This window comes from Corticium candelabrum, chromosome 7 (assembly GCF_963422355.1).
Source record: "Corticium candelabrum chromosome 7, ooCorCand1.1, whole genome shotgun sequence".
Taxonomy (NCBI): Eukaryota; Metazoa; Porifera; class Homoscleromorpha; order Homosclerophorida; family Plakinidae; genus Corticium; species Corticium candelabrum.
This window is the reverse complement of record NC_085091.1, coordinates 3323794-3351637: the sequence shown is the minus strand read 5'-3', so window position 1 is coordinate 3351637 and position 27844 is coordinate 3323794. Positions and strand designations below refer to the sequence as shown.

The 27844-nt window shown below is 40.2% G+C and overlaps 1 protein-coding gene across 2 annotated transcripts; it reads left to right on the top strand.

Moving 5' to 3' along the window:
* Positions 1-355: 355 nt before the first annotated feature.
* Positions 356-27687, top strand: LOC134181872 (DNA polymerase epsilon catalytic subunit A-like). Of its 2 annotated transcripts, XM_062649144.1 has the most exons (51): positions 356-400; positions 4044-4121; positions 4425-4493; positions 4549-4603; positions 4676-4750; positions 5027-5134; positions 5189-5299; positions 8015-8100; positions 8164-8219; positions 8515-8918; positions 9139-9258; positions 9318-9425; positions 10623-10854; positions 10918-11064; positions 12461-12606; positions 12671-12729; positions 14547-14636; positions 14720-15115; positions 15233-15275; positions 15764-15916; positions 16798-17196; positions 17300-17422; positions 17717-17923; positions 18795-18998; positions 19057-19183; positions 19243-19339; positions 19456-19594; positions 19955-20064; positions 20128-20173; positions 22364-22446; positions 22512-22602; positions 22681-22747; positions 22813-22885; positions 22949-23036; positions 23974-24264; positions 24405-24470; positions 24656-24744; positions 24875-24964; positions 25028-25112; positions 25182-25264; positions 25372-25609; positions 25743-25805; positions 25865-25978; positions 26034-26119; positions 26180-26318; positions 26656-26702; positions 26766-26853; positions 26919-27004; positions 27059-27191; positions 27264-27376; positions 27438-27687. In XM_062649144.1, the coding sequence occupies exons 2-51, from the start codon at positions 4051-4053 to the stop codon at positions 27511-27513; spliced, it is 6270 nt and encodes a 2089-aa protein (XP_062505128.1). In that variant the 5' UTR covers positions 356-400; positions 4044-4050; the 3' UTR covers positions 27514-27687. The 2 variants fall into 2 exon arrangements, with proteins under 2 accessions (XP_062505128.1, XP_062505127.1); XM_062649143.1 differs by lacking the exon at positions 356-400 and having other exon boundaries at positions 3856-4121; positions 22663-22747.
* The last annotated feature ends 157 nt before the right edge of the window (positions 27688-27844 follow it).

The following is a 27844-nucleotide window of genomic DNA, read 5'->3' as shown; positions in this document are numbered from 1 at the left end:
TTTCTACTGTCTTGTCAACTCTAGCTTCATAATGTTCTAAATCCATTCTCATATTTTCTTCCACCTTGGACACACACACACACACACACACACACACACACACACACACACACACACACACACACACGTATCTCTCTTGACCACCTAGGTTTCATATTGTAGGATGCTGAGAAAGAAGTTATGGCCTTTATTGGTCGTAAGTTTGCTGGTTTGCTGTCGAAAATCGAATTGGTTGAGAAGGAAGATCTGGATAAGGCAAGCACCTTAACATAATGCTGTCTCATATTTGACTTGTTGAATGACGACTGGCTTATGAGTAGCCAAATCATCTAGTTGGTCTTCGGGGCCAATACATCAAACTGTCATTTCGTACAACACAAGACTTGATCAAGGCTAGGAGGTAAGCCGAACTTGAAAAACAGTGCAAAGTTGTTTAAACTCACAAGTACGAATGCAACATGATTTGTCGGCATCAGTCTTTTTATACAATGTACTCACTCAGTGAATCTTAATAATTAAAACAAATACCGTAAATGTTCGGAAAAGTGCCCATTTGATGAACAGCCCTCAGGCTGTTAAATGGTAAAGTCATCCTTGTTGAAATCATTAATTACAAAGTGTCCGATTGAGAGCCTCGCTATGGCGGACATCATAGTGTAGCTTGAAAATCCATGTGTTGTATTAGACTACATCAAGCTCAGCCTTAGTTAATTCTTAATTTGTTATTAGCCTTTAGAGTGTAAACTTGTGCATGAACAGCATATGTGCATGCTCTGATTGTACCAATATTGGCACATGCATTGCCAGTCTACAGTGCTACATCTTTGTCGCTTAATTTTTATGGCATTGTCGGAACAAATGTAATCATACTGCTGGAATGTCAGCCTCAGGGCGGTCATTCGGACATAATGCAGGTTAACTTTAAAAATAAATATCTGGGGCTCTTTTTTGGACATATGCTACTTTGGTTGGTTGGAAGCATTTTTATTATCATCTTTGTCAGAATATTTTTGTGTGGTGATATACAGGGAGATTTACTTTGCTGTGTATTGTAATTGTGAAATGGCAAAACTTATCGAAGGGTTGCAATTTTGATTGTGAAGGCTTAAGAAAATGTATTTTAAATGTTATATGGTCATGTTTCAGTGTACTAGCCAGAACTTTTTCCAACTGTCAATGACATCATTAAATATTGTGACGTCAATTAATGACGTCATTAAATGTTTGATGTTGACATATTTGGTAATGACATTACAGGTTTCCCCAGAATTAGAATCAAACAGGGTGGATTATTATCATTAATACATTGTTATTAATATTAGTGTAATGTGGTTAATACTAGTTACGTAGCTACTGACAGTATAGTTGAACAATCAGTAGATCAAACTTTAGATCAAGTGATACGTCTAGCACGGACAGTGAAGAGATCTTCTCCACAAAATGGGAGGACAACAATGACAACTAGTTTAGATCAATTTCACAAATGGCAATTAAATGCGTGTTCACCTGTTGATGTCAAAACAGGTCGGGTCTGAGGGTGCAGGGCTTGAAAAATTGGGCCAACTAGTCGTCATTTGACGAGTTTTCAAAAATTTCCAAAATCACTGATAGATGTATGTATTGTTCTGTAGCAACTTTAGGACCATCAAGACCACTAATGTCTTTAGATTCGTGATCACACACTATGCACACTATGGCTTTCCAATTCTGTTCTTAACTGTCAATAAAATGCTGTTGTCCCCACTCCAAACGTCCCTTCCCTCTCCCAACCGTCATTTGATGATACTGACGGTACTTACCGGCGAGAACACTGATTGTTGGACAAATTTGGGAGGACTACTAGTTGCTCTGATCAACTCAGTCCCAATAGCTTAGTTGGCCATTCACAACCATCGTTGCATGTAATATTTTCTCTAGTTCTATCACAGGATGAAGTTGTTTGTACTACTGGCTACACATCTTGAGGCATGGGGCTGTCATTTTGAGAAACAGGCAGGGCTTGAAAAATCGGTCCAACTACTTGTCGTCATTTGACGAGTTTCCAAAAATTTTAGGTTGTCAATTTTTAGTCTAGGACATTATGTTAGTATCAATCATGGTGTTGAGTGGCATGCCGCCATTTTGTACGACCTTCTAAAATTCAGTGCAGTGCAAGCATACAGCACAGTATTCCCACAATGGCATGCAACCAAAAGTATCCAACACATTACCGTGGAGCCAATGGATAGGACGTGTTACACTAGACAGAGCTAGACATCTTCCTGGAGGCAAGAAAGACAATAGCTAATTGAATTAGTGACTAAACACATATCACCTCTCTTTGTCGGGGTTTCAACCAGAAACCAGACTCCACATATCACATTGCAGAAGTTGTCTGTCCTTGCTACTAAAATCATGATGTGCCTATTTCGACCTACAGGATTTACTATTGTCTCCACTTCCCACGTGCTCCCAGGTCACAAACTATATGTCTTTACTCTGTCAGAATCCTGAGATGGCTTTTGCACTCCCAGTGTCATTATCCGGGATATGAGCAGTTTTTCAACGTATGCTGCTGGCGTATAATTTACTACACGTACATGTCATTATATGACAAATGTCGCAAAGCGAGCGTCAAAACGGTGCATGTTTCAATACAGTACAGTTATCCGCCTGCATACCGAGAGCCATTACAAACTAGCCTCAGTTAGCCTCGTCCCCAGACTCTCTTGCGCTAGTCTTGTCCGGTGCCCGTATGACAATTCCAGGCGAGAGAGAGTCTGGGATCATCCCGCCTACTTCCTGCCATATCTCCTTACTAAATGGTCACTAAGTGTTACCCCAACGTCATCACTGTCACCCCCAACGTCATCAAGTGTCCTGTAACTTCAAAATCAAATTAGCGTTAAAACTAATCCAATAAACATACCACATGGGATGCTATGACCATTGTCTGGTGTTTGTGGCATATCCAGCACTTGCAGACAACTGAAGCATGTTGAAAAGGTAAGTCTATGGAGTGTTGGTGACGGGTGTCTTGTAGGCTTGTAGTCTGAGATCTACAATTGGCGGAGTGATGACCTTCTACCTAGTTCACACGTGCATCTCCTGTGTGGCCACTAGCGTTTGTGCGCAGACTAGACTCTGTAGCAAAAAGCCCGCAGTGACAAGGGAAGGGGTTGATCTTGACATGAAACTACCGTCTACCCTTCGAGAAATCTGCAAGTATGAAAACAAATACATCTTTTTGTGAAAGACTAACCCTGGAAGCTTCAAGTTGACCCTCCTGACCGTAGTTTCATGTCAAGATCAACCCCTTCCCTTGTCATTGCGCGCTTTTTGCTACAGAGTCTAGTCTGCGCAAACAGTAATGGCCGCGTGTCAGCACTCCACCAATTGTAGATCTCAGACAACAAGCCTACACGACACCCGTCACCAACACTCCATAGACTTACCTTTTCAACATGCTTCAGTTGTCTGCAAGTGCTGGATATGCCACAAACACCAAACAATGGTCATAGCATCCCGTGTTGTACGTTTATTGAATTAATTTTAACACCAATTTGATTTTGAAGTTACGGGACACTTGATGACGTAGGGGGTGACAGTGTTGACGTTGGGGGTGACACTTAGTGACCATTTAGTAAGGAGATATGGCAGGAAGTAGGCGGGATGATCCCAGACTCTCTCGCGCCTGGAATTGTCATACGGGCACTGGACAAGACTAGCGCGAGAGAGTCTGGGGATGAGGCTAGCCTTGGTCTGTCCTAGTCTTTTTTTGACGACCTAGACTACAGCGTTAGTCGTCAGTTGTAAAATTTAACTCGTCAAATGACGACTTAACGACCTATTTTTCGAGCACCGACCATAGTTGATTTTCATTTTGAGTTGCCTTTGAGCTCTTTAACTTCTGGATTGACTCTGCAAATATCTTTGGTTGTTTGGTGTTTGGATTGTTGATTTGTTGGGCATATTTGTATGGTGGAGGGTTGAGAGTTACCAATGGGGCTAGAAGGTTGAACTGTTGCTGCAATTTTTGGAGGTATCGTGTTGCTGTTTGTTAGAGACATTATGCCAGCTGTTAAGAAAAACAAGGATCGAGAGTCAAGTGCAGACAAGTATGATCCCTCACTTTGGACAAGGTACAGTGCGTTTCATATGGAGACTGATGTGTGTATATTGTGTAGGGTGAAAGAAACTAAAGTAGCACATTTATTATGATATTTGTTATTGTTTGAGATGACATCATGTTTTGGTCTGACATACAATATGTCATGCATGAGTCATATTTTGCACTCATTTCTGCTCATGGTTTATAACTTGAGTGTTTTTGGTGTCTGCTTCAGTTATCTATCTGTATGCACACACGGACACACACACACACACACACACACACACACACACACACACACAATGATTATGTACGATTTTTGGTGATTTTTTAGTGTTGCTGTGACTATGGGTCACACTTCAAATCGTATTCCTGATCAGATGGACAATATCATTGCTATCAGGTTCGTATTCATCGCGATGTGACTTTTTGTATTTCTGTAATGTGTGATGGTATAGAGAATATGATGTGCCATATCATGTGAGGGTTGCCATTGATCTAAAGATTCATGTGGTATTGAAGTGAAAGCTTGTCTGTATTTGTTCCAATTATAATAAATATACTGGATTTGATGACGTATTGTAGGGATATTGGTATAGAGTGCAGGGAAATGGCACCAATCCACCAGTTATTGAACAACTAGAAGATCCTGACAGACCTGTATGCATCATGATCATCAATTTTATTTTATCATTTTTTTTGTTTGTCATGGCTTGTCTTAGTTGACAGTTTGTCCTTTTATTTGTTGGTTTATCTCAGTCACTAGGTGTTTGTTTGTGAGTTTGCTTGACACACACACACACACACACACACACACACACACACACACACACACACACACACACACACACACACACACACCACTTTACATGTACAACTTTCTGTTGCCACTTCATCTCATATAACGACCAATTAATTTATTGATTTTTAATGCAGGAGCCTGTTGTACTGGCATTTGATATTGAAACAACAAAGTCACCTCTGAAATTTCCAGATTCTGCTACAGACTCTATCATGATGATATCCTACATGATTGATGGCCAAGTAAAATACTTTTTGTAATCACTAATTCAATGTACCCAATGTTATGTACAAAAGGGATATCTAATCACAAATCGTGAAATCATTGCGGAGGACGTTGAGGACTTTGAGTACACACCTAAACCTGAATATGAAGGACCATTTGTTGTTTTCAATGAGGAAGATGAGGTAAGCATCTGCTGTCTATATAAATCTTAACTAAGCAATATATTACATATATACTACAGTAAATCCTGTAGTTGTGACCACCTAGCTAAAAAGCGATGATTATTCTGTGTACAAACTGTTTGTAATGCAAAATGACCTTGCTAATGTGATCAACTGGCTAACGCGACCAGCGACCACTGTCATGGTGACCAAGCTGAGACCTCAAACTCTGTCAGTCAAATGGATGCAACTTTCCTACGCAACCGGGCTTGACTGTGGTCAGAGTACGTCAGCCTTTATATGGGATATTTAGTGTCTAGAAGCTCGAGGCCAGGTTTGCATTTCACTGGAGGAGTGTTATCTCTGGTATTGCACATGGCCATGAAGAGACGAAAAGAGCTGAACCTCAGCGATCGTGTTAAAGTTATTAAACTTGCGGAAGAGGGGAAATCTGTGGCCTGTCTTGGTGAAACATCCGAGAGGCCAATCTTTCTATTAAGACCTATACAAGGTCTATACACCCATGGCGTTATTACGGGCGAATACGGTAGTTTCATTACAATAGTTTCTGTCAAACACGCGAAAACTCAGAAAATAGACCTTGCTTTTCTAATTTTTCCATTCCATTCTTTTTTGTCCTTTCTTGGTTTCGTCTGCTCCTTAGTCACATACGGGAGCAAAATTGAGAGTCACCTCACTGTTCTTGCTAACAAAATTTAATCTGACTCCTTGAAAGGGGATCCTTGATTTAGCTTTTAGTGCATGTGTTGCTGAGTTGAAATTACAATTGTCTGGCATTGTTTTAATGTTGATTCGTCTTCTTATTCGGCTGTAATGAAATGAGAAGCTCGTTTCACTTGCCAATTAAGTAAAGTGTTAATTACATCAGCAGAACTTCTAAACCAAGTGATGCATGGCTTTGATGGAATCGTGACTCATGATACTGTGCTTGTGTAGCTTCAGTGTTCATGAGTGCAATACCTTGATTTTGATATTTGATCAACTTTGTGTGTAAGCCTAGTACTAAACTCCAAGTACACCACTTAATGTTAATCACTCACTTTTTGACCTGTATGTGACTGGGAGTGTAGTGACTGCTTTGCTTCTTAAGGCTTTGGCATTTGCTCTTCCTCAGGGCAAATTGTTGGGTACTTAGCTGCAACCTGCACCATGCTGTTTATGACGTATATACAATAACATTTGTGAATGCATTGGAGGGGTTTCCACTTTTAACTTATTTGCTGATTTAACTTAATGTATTGTAGTTATTAGTACTCTACAGGGTTCTAGCCAGGATCGTCTTTACCGTCATTTTGACGGTTGGGAGCGTTCCTAGGGGATGGGGAGGTTCCAACCGTTATTGCATGTCCTAATGAGGAGCAGTGAGGTGGAGTGCTGTTTGCTTCCCTGAGCAGCAGGTTTACGTAGGAATGCGACAGATGTCACTATAGAAAGTGTAATAGTTGGGGTATGACAGGAAGCACCTCGTTTATTGGGTTAGGTTGCATGTACAAATACATTGCTCTACATTTTATGTTAAAAGAACTTAAGGACATGGTGTTGGTATTGTAATCTTATCTACACTAAATAGGTGAGTCTTCCCATCAGTCACCAGTAAACATCCAATTAATTCTAAGCTTGTTTATTTAATTAATCCTCCATCAGGAATTGTTAGCAAATTATCTCTCTACTAGAGAGATTACAGCGAGGTGATTTAAAGGTGCAGGGTCACGCTTGGGCATGCGTACTGCATCTCTTTGAAAAGGGTGCCCTTTTTCAAACGCTCAGTAACAGCGAGGACGTAGATGCTCTAATTTGCACTGAAGGCAAAGCTGACTGAAGTCTCTCTATAGCATGAATTGGAGCGATCAAGACGTTGCAGTATGAGGTTGCGTTAGACAGTGACTGGTGGCTAAATTATAGGCGTTTTAGATGTAGTTCTCGGAATTTTTTCTCTGAAACCTCAAACTGAGGTTGCTACACTGCAGTTTTGGTAAAATTCACAAGCACCCTCGTACTTTGAGCCAGATCGGAGTTCCTTATGCTCTGCACGTGACCAGAACGCACAGTTCAAGTTCTTGTATGTGGCATCTGCCATAGTCACATCCTTCTCTCAGAGTAACCAATCGCACTCAATTCACAGTGTGCTTCAAATATTTGTATTGTTGAAAGCTTACACTGCTGCTGTGCCTGTCAATCGACACCTAAATAGCCAGTTTTCCAGTAGTTTCGTCTAGTGACCTTTGCACATGCGCAACAATTGAACAGCATTTGAAGGGCTTACTGGCGATTGGAACTGATTTTCTTGTTAGGACATTTGAACATATGTTACATACAATAGCTACGACGCAAAGGGTATCTCCTCACTTGAAATTGGCTCAAGTGCGCATGTCCGACCGTGACACTGCCTGCACATTTAAGTAAAGACGTATACAGAAATCTTCCTGAACAAACGTTCCATCCTACAAAGCAGGAAATTGGCCAGGAAGTGAGGAGCATCACCTAGAGTTGTGTATTTGTATAGAGTATTTATGAGCGTGGACACTGATGTATTTGTGGGCATCATTTTTTATTATAACTGGTGATGGTTGGCGCAAAGTCCTGGCTGGAACCCTGCTCTAACCATTTGTGTACTTTGCATTGATGTTGATAATTCTGCTAATTTTGATGGGCAACTTTCAACATCTTGTCTCGTCATAATTATTGAGTTGAAAGTCTTGTTATCTGTTTGTGTAGTTCCATCTTCTTCGACGGTTTTTTGATCATGTTGTAGAGGTGAAACCAACCATTATCTCGACTTTTAATGGAGACGCATTTGACTGGTTCGACATACTTGAATTGCTCTGAGAATTCGATGTTTAGGAGTTGTGTTTGGATGTGCTTAGGCCTTTTGTGGAAGCAAGAGCTGCTTATCACAATCTGGACATGTTTGATGAAATAGGTCAGATTCATCTCAATTTTTATGTGATCACTGTAGTTTTATGTTCATTTTAAGATGTCATTTGATTATTTAAGTATGCAATAACAGATCATAGTAGACATGTGGACACATTTGGCACACAAAACACTCACGCACGCATGCACACACACACACACACACACACACACACACACACACACACACACACACATGTACGCACATGTACACACACACACGGATGTTAGTTGTTTGGATTAGAACTTCTGTACTGAATGATGAATGAATAATTAAGTAAATTCTGCATTTATGTTTTAAGGCTTTGCTAAAGACACACAGAATGAATACAAAAGTCGCCATTGTATCCATATGGATGCCTACCGTTGGGTGAAACGTGACAGTTATCTTCCAGTTGGCAGTCAAAACCTGAAAGCAACGACAAAAGCAAAACTTCGTTATGATCCAATTGAACTTGATCCTGAAGATATGTGTCGCATGGCTGCTGAAGATCCTCTTGGTTTGGCCAACTATTCAGTATCCGATGCTGTGGCAACGTACTATTTGTATATGAAGTATGTTCATCCGTTTATCTTTTCGTTGTGTAACATTATTCCAATGGAACCGGATGAAGTGCTGAGGAAGGGATCGGGGACGTTGTGTGAGACATTGCTCATGGTGCAAGCATTTCATGGAAACATTATTTTTCCAAACAAGCAAGAGATGGTAGGAAACTGTGATGTCTTGGTGGATTGTGTTTATATGTCCGTTTGTCTGTCAGTTTGCCTGTCTGCCTGTCTGTCTGTTTGTCTCTCTTGTCTGTCTGTTTGTCTATCTGTGTTTTGGCATGTCTACATGTATTATTTAGAATGGTTCTGATTCTGATGTGTGCGTCTTGAATCAAAAATGGGCTGCACTCACACATATGTATGAATGCCATGTGCAGATCTACAACAAGCTTACAGATGATGGCCACTTACTTGATTTAGAGACATATGTAGGAGGTCATGTTGAAGCCTTAGAAGCAGGAGTATTTAGAGCGGATCTTCCATGTCGATTCAGAATGGTACAAGCCACTAATTATAGAATGCAGTGGTGTGTTTGCTATTACTCTTTCTATTGAAGATTCCAGAAGCATTTCAGAAACTTATTGATAAAGTCGAAGTGACAATCAAGCACACACTAGAGAAAGAAGAAAACATACCAGTTGAGGAAGCACTCAACTTTGATGAAGTGAGTTAATCAGAGTGTTCATATTGTGATGCATGACACATTGAATTCAATGGAAGAGTGTCTTGTTTTAATAGTCAACCAGTAGGTGGTACTGTAAATCCACAAATTTTGCATGCATTTTATTTTTGTATTTTCCGTGTGACTTCTAAATGTACTAAATTAAAATGCGTGCTAAATTTTTTTGGGATGACAAACTGTTATTACAAATCGCCACTATATCGATGTTGCTGATGTACAGTACCACAACACAAGATCCAACTGAACAATATACTAGTTTACAACAACAAATGACCAAAATGAAACTCTCTACGTACAGCATGTCCAGTTTGCAATGTTATGATGTCACTCACCTCAAACTGTTTCTGATAGTATTCTCACAGACACCTAGCATGGCATCAACAAAAGATGAACCAGACAGTTGATGTTCTTGCAACAGTGATGGTTTGTTCTTTTGAATTAGTCCTAATACGCACCCCAACGCTACGCTTTGGTTGACGACGCAGCTGCTGTCTTGCGGAGCATGCAAGTAATGTAAGCTATGACTTTTCCAATGCCAGTCCAAGAAAAGATGTCTAGCTGCCATGACCTTTTTCTGCTACATGTTTAGTTGTACCATTTCTTCAGGCCGTTGGTCCAATACTAGTGACTGTTTTGATACGCATTGCGGACTTATTGAACTGTTGACTTTTGTGATCCTGTGATTTAACAATTTTTTCAAACGAGCTTGAGCGCGTGACCTCGTAAAGTCCACATTCTTCAGCGACATGGGCAATGGTCAGTCTAGTCTTAGAGTCGTAGACGTGATATTGTCCTCTCTTTCTGCACTTGGCTGCCAAGTGATCTTAATCCAGTGCTTTCTCTACACAACTAGCTGCGCTGTGTCCTCTTGTTGGACCCCGGATGCAGCTCGTGATCTCCTTGGTAATAGTAGTAGTTGTCTTTGATCTTTTGTCGTGAGCCAAGCATGGATACCACTTTTCTTTAGCTTAAATGAATCACCTATGCTGACGCACGTACAGAACGAAACAGTACTACTGTAGCGTGCACTAAAATTGTCCTTTAGAGTCCGTATGAAAATAAGATGCGTACGAAAGGTCTTCTGATCAAATGTACAAAAATAGATGCATATGGAAATTTGTGGATTTACAGTATATGAACAAGCAGTAATTTTATTGCTTACATGATTTTTATTGTTAGGTTTGTGATGACATTAAAGCTCAACTGAAGGCTTTGAAAGATCAACCCAATCGTATTGAAAAGCCACTCATTTATCATCTAGATGTTGGTGCAATGTATCCAAACATTATTCTTACTAACCGATTGCAACCACCGTCTATGGTTGATGAGGTAACATGTGCGGCTTGTGATTTCAATAAGCCTGGTGCTGTGTGTCAGCGAAAGATGAAATGGAAATGGAGAGGAGATTTTTGTAAGATCATACAAATGTGTGTGTAGTGTCTTACATGAATAGCTTGTCTGTGTGTTTATTTAGTACCAGCTAGTCGGAATGAATACTACACAATAAAACAGCAGTTGGAAGTGGAGACGTTTCCTGGAGAGAGGCCGACTGATCCAGTTAGAGTGTTTCATGAGCTTCAACCGTTCGAGCAAGCTGCCAAGGAGAAGAAAAGATTGGCAGGTCAGAATGTCAGACTCAAGGTTAAGTCAGAGACTGTGTCGAGATAGATAGACAGTGAATAGCAGGCAGGGTGGAATTCAAGCATATAGACAGACTGTGAAAAGTGTATGTATTTATTAAAGTTAGGCAATCAATTATCTGAGTTCTCTGCATGCTTTCTTTTGTCGTTCATTCATTTGCTACTTTGCCACTTTTGGTGTCAGGTTAGGCGCTAGCTCGCTTGCTGCTGGTACCCATGAAAACTGGTGCAACATGTGGCATGAGTCGAGCTTTTGGCTATGAAACCAACAGCCCCACCAGATTTTTCTGGTGTGGAGGGTGAGTTTAGGCATCCTTGCAGAATGAAATATAATATCTCTTACAAGGTCTGTGATGGACCGCTCCCAGATTGGGACCTGTGGCATCACCCAAAGACGGAGATTAACAAACTTATCATCCGACTAGCCACTGCAGTATGACAATGATGCCAGCATGTCTTGGCCTGTCCTTGCCCACTGGACAGCATTAGTGTTGTACTGAGAGTGACACTAGTCAATTGCAAAATCTAGTTTCACTTCAAGATTTTGCAAGCAGTTCTATGATGAATGACAACGGGGCTTATTAAGCCATGCCAAAGCCATGAATAGTCATAGTCGCCTCGACTGACTGCATGATGATGATGGCGATGATGATGATGATGATGATGATGATGATGATGATGATGATGATGATGATGATGATGATGATGATGATGATGATGATGATGATGATGATGATGATGATGATGATGATGATGATGATGATGATGATGATAACACACTTGCACAGTAGACAGAATTTCAGTCGTATTCAGAAACTGATAAACATGAGGAGTGCTATTAGCAATGATTTGTGGCGATTGTTAATCACTACTCACCAGTAAGGAATTTGTCTGTTTATACGGTATATCATAGCGTGCCACTGTTGTACTGCCCTCGATACTCTGTAAAGGACAAAGGACGAGACAGATCCTGTCTAGAACACTGAGTTGTATCATGCATCAACATGGGTTTGAACGGGAGCCTGTCTTGATACGAGAAACATTGTGTAGAATTAGTAAGCCAGACACAAGCATCCCCTGTGGTTTCAAAGGACACACTAGGACATGATGAGGTTCTTCTAGGTGGATGAATGTGGTTTTGCCCTATATATAGATAAAATGAGAAATAGGTCAGTGAACTGTCTTTTAGTTTGAAGTATTGTTGACACCCCAACACATGCCACATGTAACTCTAAAGTCCGTTCCAGAATCAAAGTCACCTCTGCTGCCACAACCGAAAGTGGGCAGCTAACGCATAACCATAGAACGTACTGAGATTATACGGGCATAATTGGAAAGCTTTAACTGCTGTAAGATCACGGCATTGCTTTGGTTTAGATTATTGTAGAAAGGCATATCGTAAGGTGCGAATGACTCGTGAAGAAGATCGAGAGAGCACCGTTTGCCAGAGAGAAAACTCATTCTATGTTGACACTGTCAGAGCATTTCGTGATCGACGGTATGAGTATAAAGGGCTATTGAAGGTTTCTCCTCATATGTGAGCTAATCAGCTGAGATTGTGTCAGAGACTTTTGATCTTTATTGCAGATTTGGAAGCGGAAAGTAGAGGAAGCAAGAAAGAAAGAAGACCCAGCGGACATCAAAGTGTAAGGAATTACTTACAAGGAATGGCTTGAGACTGCTTACATGATTGTCTATCTGTTTGTTTTTCTGTCTCTGTGTTGTTTTGTTTGTTCTCAATCCATTTATTTTTCAACAATCTGAGTACATGTGGCGAAAGCAAAACAGCAACCTATTGAAAGTCTGCAGTGTGTCAGTTCAGTTTACAACTTAATTGTTGTGTGGATAAACTGTACTATGTAGGGTTGAGTTGTTGTTCAGTTCTTCTGTAAGAACGGGTATAAGTATCAACCGTTTATGCTACAAAACTGATTTTTACACCAAACCTCTGCTATTATAATGGAGCAGGTCTATGACTAGTCAAATTTGTCATTGCAGTGCATGAGCCCCTTTCAAGGGACTGACCCCTGCGTAAAGAATTTTGATGACGCGAACACTACACCTTCCAGTTCATTCGAACACACGCCCACACCTGTCTCGTATAGACTCTACTGTATGTGTCGTCGCCCTCTGCAACCCTTTCAGTGATCCAAGACTTCTTGCCGATTGAAGCCGTTCGTTTACATCGCTAGTGTTCTCTCTAAATTCTGATTGCGTTTGTACTGAATCAAACCTAGACGTTTCATGCACCTGGCGCTACATGGGGAGTGTGTCAACTTCTACCCTCAATGTCCACCTTGCCAACTGCATACTGCATGCACATCTGCTCATGTACACCGTTACCTACTGCGCATATCTACGCTCAGAATGGAATCTGTCTCAATCTGGGTGTAGTCTGAATAGTGTAGCTCTTGTATTACTTACTGTATATCAGTTATCCCATGCTTTCAATATATTTCTTTACTTCCTAAAAAAGGAATGCAAACAAGTATAAAACATTTTGAAAAAATTAGAAAGATGTGGGGTTGCCGTATGAAAAAAAGAACTGAAACAAGACCTTGTGGGGTGTGCTGTGACATATTTCATGAATTTACTCATACAGACTGAGCAATACATCATCTCTACATCTCACAATTTTTAATGTGTTAAATACCCTAGTTAGAAAATGGTGCAGTATATGTAGGGATGATCATGATGTATTGCTCAGTCTGTATGAGTAAATTCATAAGATGTCACAACACACCCTACATGGTCTTGTTTCTATTCTACATTTGACTCTTGTTACAAACCTTCTATTCTTGAAGCTATTGAGTTATTAATTAAGTCTATCTTAGATGCTATCTTTTCTGTTGATCACACTGGAATTGTAAATCTTTGGAGTGTCATGGCAAACAAACGTCTTCAATATGTTTTCAACTTGATAGAGCTGTCTGTGTCTGTCTGTCTGTTTGTCCAATACATATATTTTCAACATACAACACAACTAAGCATCTCTATTGTCTCAATCGCACATAACTTCTACCAAACTAAAGCTCTACAGAAATCAGCCCTATATAGGGCTGTACAGTAAGCACATTAGTAATTGTGTATATTGTTCATTCTCTTGACTTACCTTGTAATTTTCAGTAAGCGGGATGTCTTCCAGGAAATCACTCTAGCGTTACATTGTTGTAACTGGACTGACAAACGTCTATCTGTCTGTCTGTCTGTCTTTCTGTCTGTCTGTCAGCCTGCCTGTTTGCCTATATTTTATAGATTGCAAATAAAACTCTTTAAACTCTTTTAATTAATACTTTTTTAACTCATGTTTGTAGAGTCTAAACGTATTCACTGTCTGTTAGTTGGTTTTTTCTTTTCTATGTCTTTTGACTCCTTATTTGTGTTTACTCGTCAAGCTGTCAGTTTGACACTTGTTCTGATAAGCTTTTTGTCTTTTTTTGCTACTCATTAATTTTTTCGGTAGTGCTCAGAGCAAAGAAATCTTGTATGATTCTCTTCAACTAGCGCACAAGTGTATTCTTAACTCATTCTATGGCTACGTGATGAGAAAGGGGTATATACATGTATCATATGATCATGTTTATTAAATCTATCTTGTATTTGTTTTTTATTACAACTGCCTTCTACTTATTTTAGTGCTCGTTGGTATTCAATGGAAATGGCTGGAATAGTTTGTGCTACTGGTGCTAGTATCATAACTCGGGCAAGAGAGATCATTGAGCAGATTGGAAGACCACTAGAACTAGACACAGATGGGATCTGGTGTTGCCTTCCATCAAGTTTTCCAGAAAATTTCGAAATCTTTACGTCAAACCCCAAGAAGAAGAGAGTTGTCATCAGTTACCCAGGGGCCATGTTGAACATCATGGTCCAAAATCATTACACTAACGATCAGTATCACGAACTTCTTGACCCTGACAATCTCATTTATGACTTACGCAGTGAGAATTCCATATTTTTTGAGGTTGATGGGCCGTATCTGGCAATGGTATTGCCAGCATCTAAAGAAGAAGGAAAGAGATTGAAGAAGAGGTGAGTAGATGTGTGTTTTGTGTTTGTGTGTGTATCTGTGCATGTGCATGTGTGTGGACGTGTTTGAATGTGTGTCCATGTATCTAAAGCAGATTTTAATCCTGCACCATTTAATAGATATGCTGTGTTCAACTTAGATGGATCATTAGCAGAGCTGAAGGTTTGTATACAATACATGCAGTAGACGTACTATATCTATGCAAGTAAAGGATGAAATCATTTCTTATTTATTTTTGTTGCTGTTTCATCAATTAAGGTTGGGCTGCATGTCAAAATAGCTGCCCATACATTGTATTGTAACATCTGACCTTTTAGAAAATAAGTTTGTTGACAGTTGACCATGTTGCTGGCATACATGTCTTGAAATAGTATTGGATGTGTGTTGGTCAGAGCTTGCTGACCAAAGAAGTGGGCGTTTTCTTTGATCTAAAAACATACAACTGAATAGCAATATATTGCAATTTATTACATGTGATGCAGCAACGACCTGCAGCTTTACAAATCTCAGAGTGTATTTTGATGTCTGAACTCACAAGGCAGAGTGTTGAAGATCATCTAGCTTAGCATGGATTCAGACTATTTAGTGAAATTCATATTAGCAGGGATCTACTGTAATAGCTTGCTTTCTAAGCATTTAATCTGTTTTAGGGTTTTGAAGTCAAACGACGCGGCGAGCTGCAACTTGTGAAGAATTTCCAGTCGTCTGTGTTTGATGCTTTCCTTCGAGGTTCAACATTGGAGGAGTGTTACCAATCAGCTGCCCAAGTAGCTGATTATTGGCTTGATGTCCTCTTCAGTAAAGTAAGGCAGCTTTCAGTTTGTATAGGTTAAGTTGCATTCACATAAAGATTCGAGAACCATAGTGTTATGATTAACATGATATCATGTCGCCAAAGTTTTAAGTGTAAGCCTTATTTACTGTTGATGTGTTTACGAAGTGGACTGTATGAAACAAGATGTTACACACACTGCTAGGTAGTCGACATTCTGTATGATGTCATTTTGGGTCTCAGTTTGTTTCATTTGTTGGGATTGCGATGAGGTGCTAATGTTATGTGATGCTGATTAGCCAAACACCAGTTGTCTGTTTTACCAAACAGCAGTAATGCAGACTCAACTCTGGTATGCATGAATATGTGGCAGTGCACAGGGTGTTCTCATTTGTGTTTCTGGTTCCGTTCCTGATATTACATTCTCTAGGAATACAGTAGAGAGTTAGGGGTTTGTGCAGTTGCGTGTCAGAGTTTGGTGCCCTACTGAGTAGGTGCTGTGCATACATGGACATCTGAAGCATAGATGTGGTGAGAAGTCAGTCATTGGAAATTGAAATATTCAGGGTTATGAACAATGCAGGGTCTCAAAGTGTTCAGATAAGTGACACTGGCATCTGCCAGTAGTTTCAACTTTTCGTCACGTTTTAATCAATAATGTTTGCATGGGTGTAGGTTATTGAGGTTGCGACTTTGAACTGATTGCTAAGTTGCACAATATTACTGAAGTATTGTAGTCTGCAGCGCTACTTGGTAATTCAGTGTTTCCAGTTCTATTTGAGTAGCACATTAGACCATAAATTATCCAATTTCGGTTTGTCGGCTACATTAATGAAGCTAGGTCACGTACCGTGTCACAGATTTGTACTGAGAACTATTGCCTAATTGTCTGATATGGATACTATTTGACAGGCTGAGAATCTTCCAGATCAGGAGCTATTTGCTCTAATATCTGAAAATAGAAGCATGAGTCGAGCTCTTGAGGATTATGGTGATCAGAAATCAACATCTATTAGCACAGCAAAGAGATTAGCTGAGTTTCTTGGTGATCAAATGGTAAAAGACAAAGGGCTCAGCTGTCGCTATATCATTGCCAACAAGCCAGATGGAGCTGCTGTTACAGAGCGAGCAGTGCCTTTAGCGATCTTTCAATGTGAACCAAGTGTGAAGAGGCACTTTTTGAGACGGTGGTTGAAGAGTACTGCAGCTGCTGAGGGAGATATCAGGGATATACTAGACTGGCAGTACTATATTGAACGACTCAGCAGTGCTGTGCAGAAAATAGTGACAATACCGGCAGCTATGCAACAGGTGTGTGTGTGTGTGTGTGTGTGTGTGTGTGTGTGTGTGTGTGTGTGTGTGTGTGTGTGTGTGTGTGTGCACGTCTGTGGTACTTTTGATGTACTTATTTCAGGTATCCAATCCAGTTCCTAGAGTTCGTCATCCCGATTGGCTGCACAAGAAGATGTTAGAAAAGAATGATGTTTGCAAGCAGCAGAGAATAAACAGAATGTTTTCTGTTGCTTCTAAACCACAGGTAGAGTGGTCAGTGTGCATGTTTCATAGCTGTTGTATTTATTTATTTGTGCAAGCTGCAGACGAACAGACAAATGAACACACACACACACACACACACACACACACAAACACACACACACACACACACACACACACTACACTTTACATTTTGCATGTTCACGTAGTATATCTTTAATAGTTTTTTTCTTTACAAACTATGGGAGTGGTGGTGAGTGTTGTGTACTTTGTAAATTTTTCAACGTAAGTGCGTGCCTTTGTTTCTCTTACTCAGTAGATTGTCTTTGGTTCTCAGGATGAAGAAAATTACATCCCAGATATGGAAGACATAGGCACGTCTACTGCAGCTGCTCGTAGACCCACTGCTCATCATCACAACAGAAGTGCGAACGAAACTACTAATGACAAACGCGCTACAGGATCTGCAAGCCAGCAGACAGACTCTCAGTCTCAATCATGGAGAGAGGTACTTGGTGATCCACCAGCATTGGGTACAACAAAGGTATGATGTGACTTATCAGTCATGCATAAAACTGTATTTTACGATAGAATGTACCTGTTGCTGTAGCAACTGTTTTGCTGTTAACTTACTGCTTTAAATTAATGTACATATTGTGTACATTTATTTTAAAACATCTACTGCATTTTATAATTCTTTTAGATGAAAGTTTGATTTTCGAGGTGTACTAAATACTTCAAATCTATTTGAAGTGAGAAGTCTTGTTTTTAAGTGACGGTCATTATTATATTGGACCAGTAGTGCATACAGTTGCGTGTCACTTATCTCACGCTTACTTACATGTGGGATAGCCCACGTGGGTGTGATAAGACAGATGATATGATAGATAACGCATCCTGCATATTGTATAAATTCACAATCAAGCATGAAAAGTATAATTCTTATCTCTAGATCAATAAGACATTTGGTTCGTTTAATTCACATCTACATTCAGTATACAGTACGTAATGTGGAGACAAATGCCCTATAATTTGAACAATAGTTGAGTACATGTAACAGCTTCAGTTATCCAACATATTATTCACTTATCCAACAGGTGTCCGGTCCCAAGGGGGTCAGTAAGTGACACAGGACTGTGTTGGCACTAAGGTCGTGCTAGGGTGGAGTGCTGGTAGTGGACCAAAAGGGATAGATGTGACCAGTCAAATGGACAACTCAAATGGAGATGTTCACTGTAACTATCATTGCCTAGATGTTCATAAGTCGATAAAGTGACTATATGAAAGCATTGCAATTTGGTGGTAAATAAGTTTATTAAGCATCACTACGCCATCAAAGGAGCATGTAACATTGATTGTTTTCTGTCATCTAGTGATACTACGTTGCAAATTTCTCACCATTCTGTTTACTTTAGGAGGAGAGAATTACTTGGTTGGAGTATCACAAGAAGAAATGGAAATTGCAGGCTCAAGCTCGTATTGAGCGTAAACGATCACTCGATGCAGATGACAGAGGCACTAGTCTCCAACGAAGAAGGCTAACCGACCCTGGACAACTGTCAACATTTTTCAGAAAGAAGGCATTGTCACTGGTAGATACTCCATGGCAAGTCATTCAGGTCTGTAAAGTGCTAAACTTATGATCATAGTTTACGCAAACTCTTCTGTTTTTTTTAGATTGCTGAGACAAATCAGCCGGGACTCTTCAAATTGTGGGCATTGGTAGGTAGTGATCTTCACTGTATGAGGCTGCATGTTCCTCGTTTGCTATACATCAACTCGAAAACTGGACGCAATGGACCTAGTGAGTCTCACTTTTGCGTTGACGACGACTGACAGAGAGTTATAAGTTGTTGATCATAGGTTGGAGGCACGTGTCGAGATCACTTCCTCGTTCTAGTCCGGTCTTCCATCTGTATGAGTATTCCATGCCCGAAGAACTGTGGCAAGAACATCAAGGGTATTCTTCGTTGTTTGTTATTATTAGATGAAAACGTGTCATTCAATAGCTTTTCAACATGTACTGTGTTTAGCACAGTATATATTTCTTATTGTGTCCTTTGTGTTTTTGTGTAGGGAATTGGCGGCCGAGTTGTCATCGCCAAATATTGAAGGGGTTTACGAGACCCAGGTACCATTGCAATTTCGAGCGTTAGTAAAGCTGGGATGTGTATGCCGTGTGAGCAGACAAGATGCCAAACTTTTGGCCGGTCGAGTAAGAAACATTCGTCGATCATTAGATTGCATTGTTTTGCTTCACTGCAGGTGCTTGCTAATCGATTAAACCCAGAAATTTGCAGCTACCAGTTTATTTATTCTACTAGTACAACAGAATTTACATAACTCTAAACCTTCTTATACAGGAGACCAGAAAATATTGGCAACTATATTTGTTGAAATGGTGCAAATGTTGTTCTTTAATTATGACAAATATTAAATTTGGTGATTCACTCATCAATCACAAAATTATAATCATTGCCAAAATTTCTAGGTCTACTGTAAACTGTATAGCTGCATGTTGTGAGTGGGACTTTTGTGAGCATCAACATGATGTTAGGTTTTGTGGATTTTGTAGGAAACAAATACGTTTGACGTCAACCAATTGGATTTCAAGACACTTGCAGAGTGTTCACACTATCTGGAGGACGGAGCGATAAAGCACATCTATTTTTACCACAGCTGCTTGTTAGTAGTGCTACAGTCAAACGGCCATGATTAACACATAAACGGTTTTGATTGCATTTGCAGAGATCAAAGAGCAATGTTGGGTGTGTTCATTCCACACCTGAAAAAGGTACAGATTTACTGGATGCAAATGTTTGTGTTAGTGTTGATTTCTTAGTACAATACTTATCTTGTCACACGTTTTACAATGTATTGTCTGATCTTGAATAGCAGGGACTATAGCAGCCTTTTCTTATATTGGATTCTATTTGGTTGTAAGTCAGATCTGCTGGTAATGAAAGGTGTGAGGGACTGAATATTTTATACTGTCAATTTGTCGTGTTTTGCATTCAGGTGTTTCATCCTGTATCTGTCAGTCAATCAGATTTTATCATTTTCATGATGTGTCTTGTTTAAATACTTCAAATCTCGGCTTGATATCATATACTGCTCAACCTTTAGTGGATTCTAATAGATCCAAATGCAGAGCTCGAAATAACGGCGGCCGGACAATGTCCGATCAATGGTCATCAATCTGAACTGTAGCCAAGGAATTTTGATTTTTTAACCACTGTAAGCTTAGAACAAGCTAGAGCAAGCTGTTGAGCATGTAACATTTAGCATGTACATGTACAAGGCAGTATCCTATGTCTGCTGCATTACAGGTGGTCACAGGTGAAGATAACACGTTTAACTCTTTAGGTGTTTTACAATAATAAACAGCTGGTGTTACCATTTTAGGTGTTGTGTTAATTAACATGTGGTTGGGTTGAATTCATTTTTCTAGTGGTTGTTGCAGGTCTTGAATGTGTCTAGGTAAGGCAGCCATCCCATCCTTCGGCCAGCCATCCGTTGAGTGTAGTCCTGCAACTAGGCCACTGCTCATCTCTTTCTATGCAATTATAGCAGGCTTTACCCCTTGGCATAGTTTCACATACTGATGATAGGTGCCATGGGCTATCACAAATCATTTAGTTTAGCTTCTTAACTTGTCTTTCGTTTTCTGATGGCTGCGTTTGAGTTCCCAACGATTGATTTACGTTCCTTCAGAGTGGACAACTTTGCAGCATCAATTCTGCCGGAAGATGCACTGTCTGGCTACCTACCAGTAATGGTGAAAGGATGGGAATTGCCTCTTTTGGTCAGCAAGCGCTTTCGCATTTGGAGAAGAGAACCAACATAAAATTTTAATGGAAAACACAGCTGATCAGTTTGTGTTCAGTACAATAGCATTCTATAATAGTACAATTATGCAAACAGTGAAAGAGTGCCAAGGTGTTAGAATTGATTCAAGTTACATGCAACAACCTTGCTATCCCAGTAAGGCAGTGGGCTTTATGCCCCAAATGGCACACACTAATCTGGTTGATAGGGCTCAAAGAGGTACACGTAGTGTACATGTGCATGATGCTGCATCGTGAAGTCCACAGAGCAGTGACATCAGCTCTTTATAGATACATTATGAATATATTATGCATATATTATAATATATATATATATATATATATATATATATATATATATATATATATATATATATAGTATATGTTTGATCAAATTTGGCGGAATTCTGGTCAAAAGCTACTTAGGTTGGACTTTATGTCTGGCCAACTTTTATTCCTTATTTCGAGCACTGCAAATGCCACAAACCAGGTGGTGAGGTTCTACCATGTTACAGTTGGTGGGTCCCTCTCCCATGGTGAAAAGTGGCAAAGCTGGTATCATGCTGGCATACAAGCTGCTAGACTGTGAACCAACCAACTCAAAAAACGTAAAACTAACTCTTTTGCATGTACAACTGCTGACAATATGTATATCTATGAAGCAGCCATTTTTTTGTCTGAATGTTAAGTAATGGATATTTGTCTGCTAGTTTTTCCTTTTTTTGTAGATGACAATTACACTGAAATAACTTCGGTGAACGTCTAATTGAAATTGAGCTAGAATAGTTAACGCTTATCATTTGGGTAGTTCACATAATAGGTTTGTTGAGAGTTGATTTCAAAAGGAAAGAACTGAGAAATTACAATTTTGAACTGACTGCCTGGATTTTAACATGTCCACTTAGGAACACAAATTGAGACAGTTTATTCTCCAGCTCCAATTCTGACTGAATGTTACATGTAATAATACCAGTATGTTGGTGTATCATAGTGTATTGAGCACTAAAATGTATAGTGACCTAAACAGGCACTACTCATGGGCTTGAGATCCAGCATTGTGTCTTTAGGCATGCAGGCGTACCATATACAGTTTGCCGTATATACTGAACACAACAGCATGCAAGGCAAAACATCTTAATTATATATGTCTGTTCCAGGCTTCTGTTTTTGTCGTGGCTCCTGCAAGAAGCAACCAGATGCCAAACATGAACAATTTGTATCAAGCTGAGAGAGCAGCAAAGTGCGCGTCGTCACATGTAAAAGCCACGACTGCCATATACTAATCTATTGCCTTGTATTTGATAGTTTGCAGAGATGTGAACAAGAAGGTGTGCCTCCTGTTGTACCACCCCATGGCCATACATTTGATGTCCGCATTGATACTAACTACAGGCAGGTTAGTTTAAGTCCAGGTTGCAAGCAAGTTAAACATTGCAAGCTTAATAATTATGCTCAGGCTTTTTGGTCTATCCAGCGTCTGTTGACTGAATATCAACAGAGCAAACGAGGTCCAACAGTGATCTTGGTTCAGTCATCATGGGGTATGATTGGATTACCTAATCTATTAACATGGTCGTCAAAATTGCAATGTGTGATTCATTGTTAGATATTCATCAGTTGATGGCTTCGTTGAAGTTGCTGGAAGAGTTTCCTCTAGCTCCTATCCCTAGCAGCGACGTGTAAGTCTTGCTTTCGTGTGGATTTAAGTTTGACGATCAGTTGGATTTGTCTGTTCTTGATAGGGACGATCAGTATCCATTGCTTGACTGGCAGCGATATGCAGCCAGAAGGATGGTACAGCATTACCTCAATTCGGAGGCTTGGTTAGCGGTGAGTATGACATGTTTAATTTATGAGGGAGGTGATTGGTTGGTAGTTTCATCCTGAGGCAACGATGCTGGTTGAGCCTCTAGATGTATGTCCTATTTCTCTAACTACGAATTGGTGTTGACAGGTGATTAATGGCAAGTGTGGTAAAACAATCTTAGATAAGGCACAGTAATACTCTGTTTCTAATCTCTGGGTTTGTCCTTGTAGAGCATTCTGTGTTCATCCTCCTGCTGTGTTTAACTGAGTAACTTAAATTTTTCACAATACAGCATTGTAACCCAACAGACATCCCTCTGATACCAGACGAGAATAGCCGTGATACTATTATAGGATTCCTTTAATCTCCAACCCATCAGTCCAAATACAAGCCCCAGAGCCCCAGATCTTGAATCAAATGTTGGAATGCAATATGCTTGTTTGTGCACTAATAAAAGACCTAAGGCTTATATGTAGACAGGGGCTTATATTGTGCAAAGACATTGACTGCACACTAGAGAGTTGCAAGTTGCTTCACTTGTCAGTTATGTACACTACCGGTCATGTGATCATCCAGCTACATAAAAATTGCAACAAGTTGTTTGCAGTCTAGCGTTCAAAATCTTATTCTTCCGGAAGCACTAACTTTTTAGATCATCTTAAGACCTCTTCCGTGTGACATCATATGATAGCTTCAAATGAGTTAGGTGGTTGACAATGAGTAGGTGCCTTAACTGCATGTTGAAACAAACCCTTTCTGTGCACACACGACTGAAGACAGGGTGGGTCTTCTATTCAGTCTGGGTCTTTTATTAAGATCAACACTCAGACTCAGTTGCAAAGCGGTTTGAATTGAAATGCCAGGACGAGAGGTTTGGTGGGGCTTGTATTTGGACGGATTCAGTATCGCACATTTATTGATTGTTTAAAGGATATTGACTAATTTCGCCACATGTTTCAGGCTCAGTTGGAGCATGCTCGTTATGCTCACATTCCCATTGGCAATTTCTCATCGGATCCAGCTCTGCTAGTCGCTGACGTTTTCTTTGCTCGCCACCTGCTGAAACAGAACCATGTCATGTGGACCTCTCCCACAGAGCGCCCTGACCTTGGAGGCAAAGAGGACGACGACTACAGACTGATGACTAGTTTAGAAGACGGAAGTGGGTGCGAGGTGAATCAGCCTGGATCTTATGCAACCGTCTGTATTGAGCTCCAAATAGAGAGTTTGGCAGTCAATGCCGTCCTACAAGTGAGTAGTATGTTTAATTTCAATATTTATGTTGAATACATCACATCCATTGATTTGTCTGTCTTGATAGAGCCTGTTTTGTAGTTACATAGATTAAGCAAATACTTCCATGTTTGACCTGTTCTTATTCCTGTTTCTAGTCAAGTAGAGTCAACGAGTACGAAGGTGGTTCAGGATCAAGCATCAGTTTTGATCACGTTCCTCAAGTATGAAGCACTAGTTGTGACTGTTTGTTTACTCTTTTATTTATTCATGTGTTTCCTGTCCGACTTGTGCATTTCATTACATTCGGTCTCATTATCTGTGTAACAGTTCATTTATTGACATTGTTGTTGAATTAGCATAATGCACATATTGTACACATGGTTTCTCATGTTTATTCTCTTTCAAGGCATCTCTGGAAGATATGATGAGTGGAGGCACATCTGCAAGTACAATGTCTGCTTTCGATGAGACAGCTCTTTGCTCGGGAGCGTTTCGGTAAGTCAACAACAAGCATGATTACTGTGAGAGCAATCATTTATTGCTTGTACAGTGTACATTACCGTAAGATGCAGAAATGCTGTTGTTGCATTCAGCATAATTGATATTTTACATTTGCTTTTGCCAGTATTCTGAGAAACTTGGTGTTCAGTTGGCTTCGCGAGGTGTCACATTATCAGAATAGACTGGCTGATCTTCAGCTTATCCACTTCTATAGGTTAGGTTGTCGTTGTGGACTTGGACTAATATACTGTACTCGATTTTGATTTTACATTTTCAGGTGGCTTCGATCTCCTTCGTCTCTTCTTCATGATCCCGCACTGTGCAAAGTTGTTCAGAGCTTGATGAAGAAACTCTTCATTCAGGTAGTTGATTGCAAATGTTGTGTTTTCTGGTTAATTAAAATTCTTACAGAATTGTGTTGTCTTCCATAGCTGATTGCCGAGTTCAGACGACTAGGCTCTACAATAGTGTTTGCCAATTTCAATCGAATTATCATTTGCACTAAGAAGAAACGGTTAGTTGCATTTAGGGCCATCCCTTGGTCATAAGTTTACATGTAATTCGTTTTGGTCTCTGTTTGCTTGTCTTTGGCTGTACAACTTACATACCCGATGTTGGTAGACTTGAGGATGCTTTTGCATACCTTCTGTTCATTTTGGAAAGTATCCATCAGAAGGAGCTATTCCACAGTGTTGAGATTGAACCCAAGTCGTGTTGGGAACATCTCACTTGGATGGACCAACATAACTATGGTGGAATAATCGGTCAAATGCCAGATGCTGGGGCACTCTTTGGCGACGATGATGGAGAAGAAGAGATGAGTGAAGATCCCGATGATGGAACAAAAGACCACACACAGGTACATTGCAGTCTATTACTATTTGGTATATCAATAATACATGATACAAGTTCTTGTTTATTACTCCTACTAATACTCGGTCTCTGGAGTTCTTATTCTCTCGTCACTGTACATTTTTGCCTTGTTTTCTCAGAGTGTCGTCATGCATTGGAACATCTGTGAATATCTTCCCATCGCATGCCAGTCACCGTTCAAAGCGAGTTTACCATCTGTACTTTACACTGTAAATCTTAATGAACGTGGTTCATTGTGTAGGTTGTTATCGGAGGGCACATTTTAGCAATGTACCAGAATGCTGTTCAAGAACGACAGCTACAAGCACCAGGAATGACACCAGTGAAAAAGAAGAGATACTCAAGTCAAACTCAGGTTATTTGGTAGTCAATAGGATGGTCAACACTCCTATTACGATGCAACTTGTTAGCTTGACCCTGACACTACAGCCACGTTGAGTGCTGTCAAGTTTGCTCAGGAACGGATAGAAGGAGAAGTCACTCAGTTTCTGTTCACGTCGGTCTTCTTGATTTGGTTTATTGAACTTTTGTGTTTACAGTTGACTTGTTTATGCAGGACAGTACAGAAGATTCAACGGACCCTAACTGGAGAGAGAGGACAGTTTTCTGGTGCCAGTGGAGAGTTTCCTCAACTGGCTGGATCTCATCTGAAACTAGACAGTCCAGCACTGGAGTTCGTGAAGTGTGTTTGTAAGGTATAGGCGAGGCTTTTGGCTAGTGGGATATCAGTAAAGTAGCACATAGAGACGTACATGGCATTCATGCAGTCGGTGAGTGGCACTGATATGCAGCCATAACTATGAATAAAGAGTGGATAACCACACACACACACACACACACACACACACACACACACACACACACACACACACACACACACACACACACACACACACACACACACACACACACACACACACACACACACACACACACACACACAGCTGTCTTCCTTACATACTTAACAATAATTGCCAAGTCGATCGTTTCATTAGTTCCTCATGATCACTTGCATACCTCTTCTTCTTATAGGTTTTGTCACTGGACTCTAACACACACAACCAAGTAACCAAGCTTCGGTAATAATAACCTTCAATGTTTCGGATAAGAGTTTAGTTGTGGACTGATGCATGTCTTTGTAGGCGTAATTTGATGAAAATGATCAGCATTGGCGAATTCTCAGCCAGTGCCGTGTTTCAGAATCCGTGCTTGTCATTCGTACTGCCAGATGTCAGTTTCATTTTCACAAAAATTTTTGAGTTGTGCGTATTTGACCAGTTGTGTTGCATCTGCAGGTGATATGCACATACTGCAACTCCTGCCGTGATTTAGACTTGTGTCGAGACCAGCATGTCTCGACATCTGGAGATGCCAGCAGTTGGTAAGCTGTCACTTTGGTTCATCATTGCTCAACTTCCACAGTGAACATTCTTAGTTCGGTGTGGTTCTGTCCGACATGTCAACAAGAGTACGACGGCGGTGTTATCGAGCATCTCCTTATCGATGCTGTTCAGCGCTGCTCAATGGAATACACTCTGCAAGACTTAATCTGCACAAAATGTCGACAGGTTGGTGCAACTACCGGCGGTACATTTTCTGTAGCTGCTAAGATGTAAGCATGCTTGCTGTCTTGTCTGTAGGTGAAACAGTCCAATATGGGTCTTTACTGTGAGTGTGCTGCCGGTCGATTCACGGGAACTGTATCTTGGTTGGATTTTTCTGAGAAAATGAAAACTTTCAGAAATATTGCACGGTGAGCTATGAAGCTGTTCATTGCAGTCGAATTGATGTCAGTTGCTCTGTTGTGATTGCAGACACCATAACCTGCCCCTACTGAGTGAGACAGTGGAATGGGTGTTGAGAATGAACCCACAGTTTCAGTCGACTTGAAATTCCTTTCTTGTAACTAGTGAAATATAGTTGTTGTTTTTATTTCTACTATTGACTTGAATTGTTATTGAAAAGTTGTCAATCATAAATGCTAAAAGAGCTAATGCAGTAATTGATCAAAAAATGAAGAGGAAGGACAGACAACTCGCAGTGAGGTGCTGTCAAAATCGGTGACTAACGGGTCCTGTCTGCTCCTTGTTTTGTTCTATGCCACTAGAAGAGTCATCAACATTTATTAGATTATTACGTTCTCTGTTATGAATTCACTCATTTATGAGAGGCTGTACTATTATTTATACATTTCAGCTGTACAGTCTCTATTTGAGGGTTT

Excerpts from the sequence above, each read along its gene's own strand:
- LOC134181872 (XM_062649143.1), top strand. The coding sequence starts at position 4,051 with ATGCCAGCTGTTAAGAAAAACAAGGATCGAGAGTCAAGTGCAGACAAG. Across the intron at positions 4,122-4,424 it reads GATCCCTCACTTTGGACAAG|TGTTGCTGTGACTATGGGTC; the intron begins GTACAGTGCGTT and ends GTGATTTTTTAG. Across the intron at positions 19,595-19,954 it reads CCAAACTTTTGGCCGGTCGA|GAAACAAATACGTTTGACGT; the intron begins GTAAGAAACATT and ends TGGATTTTGTAG.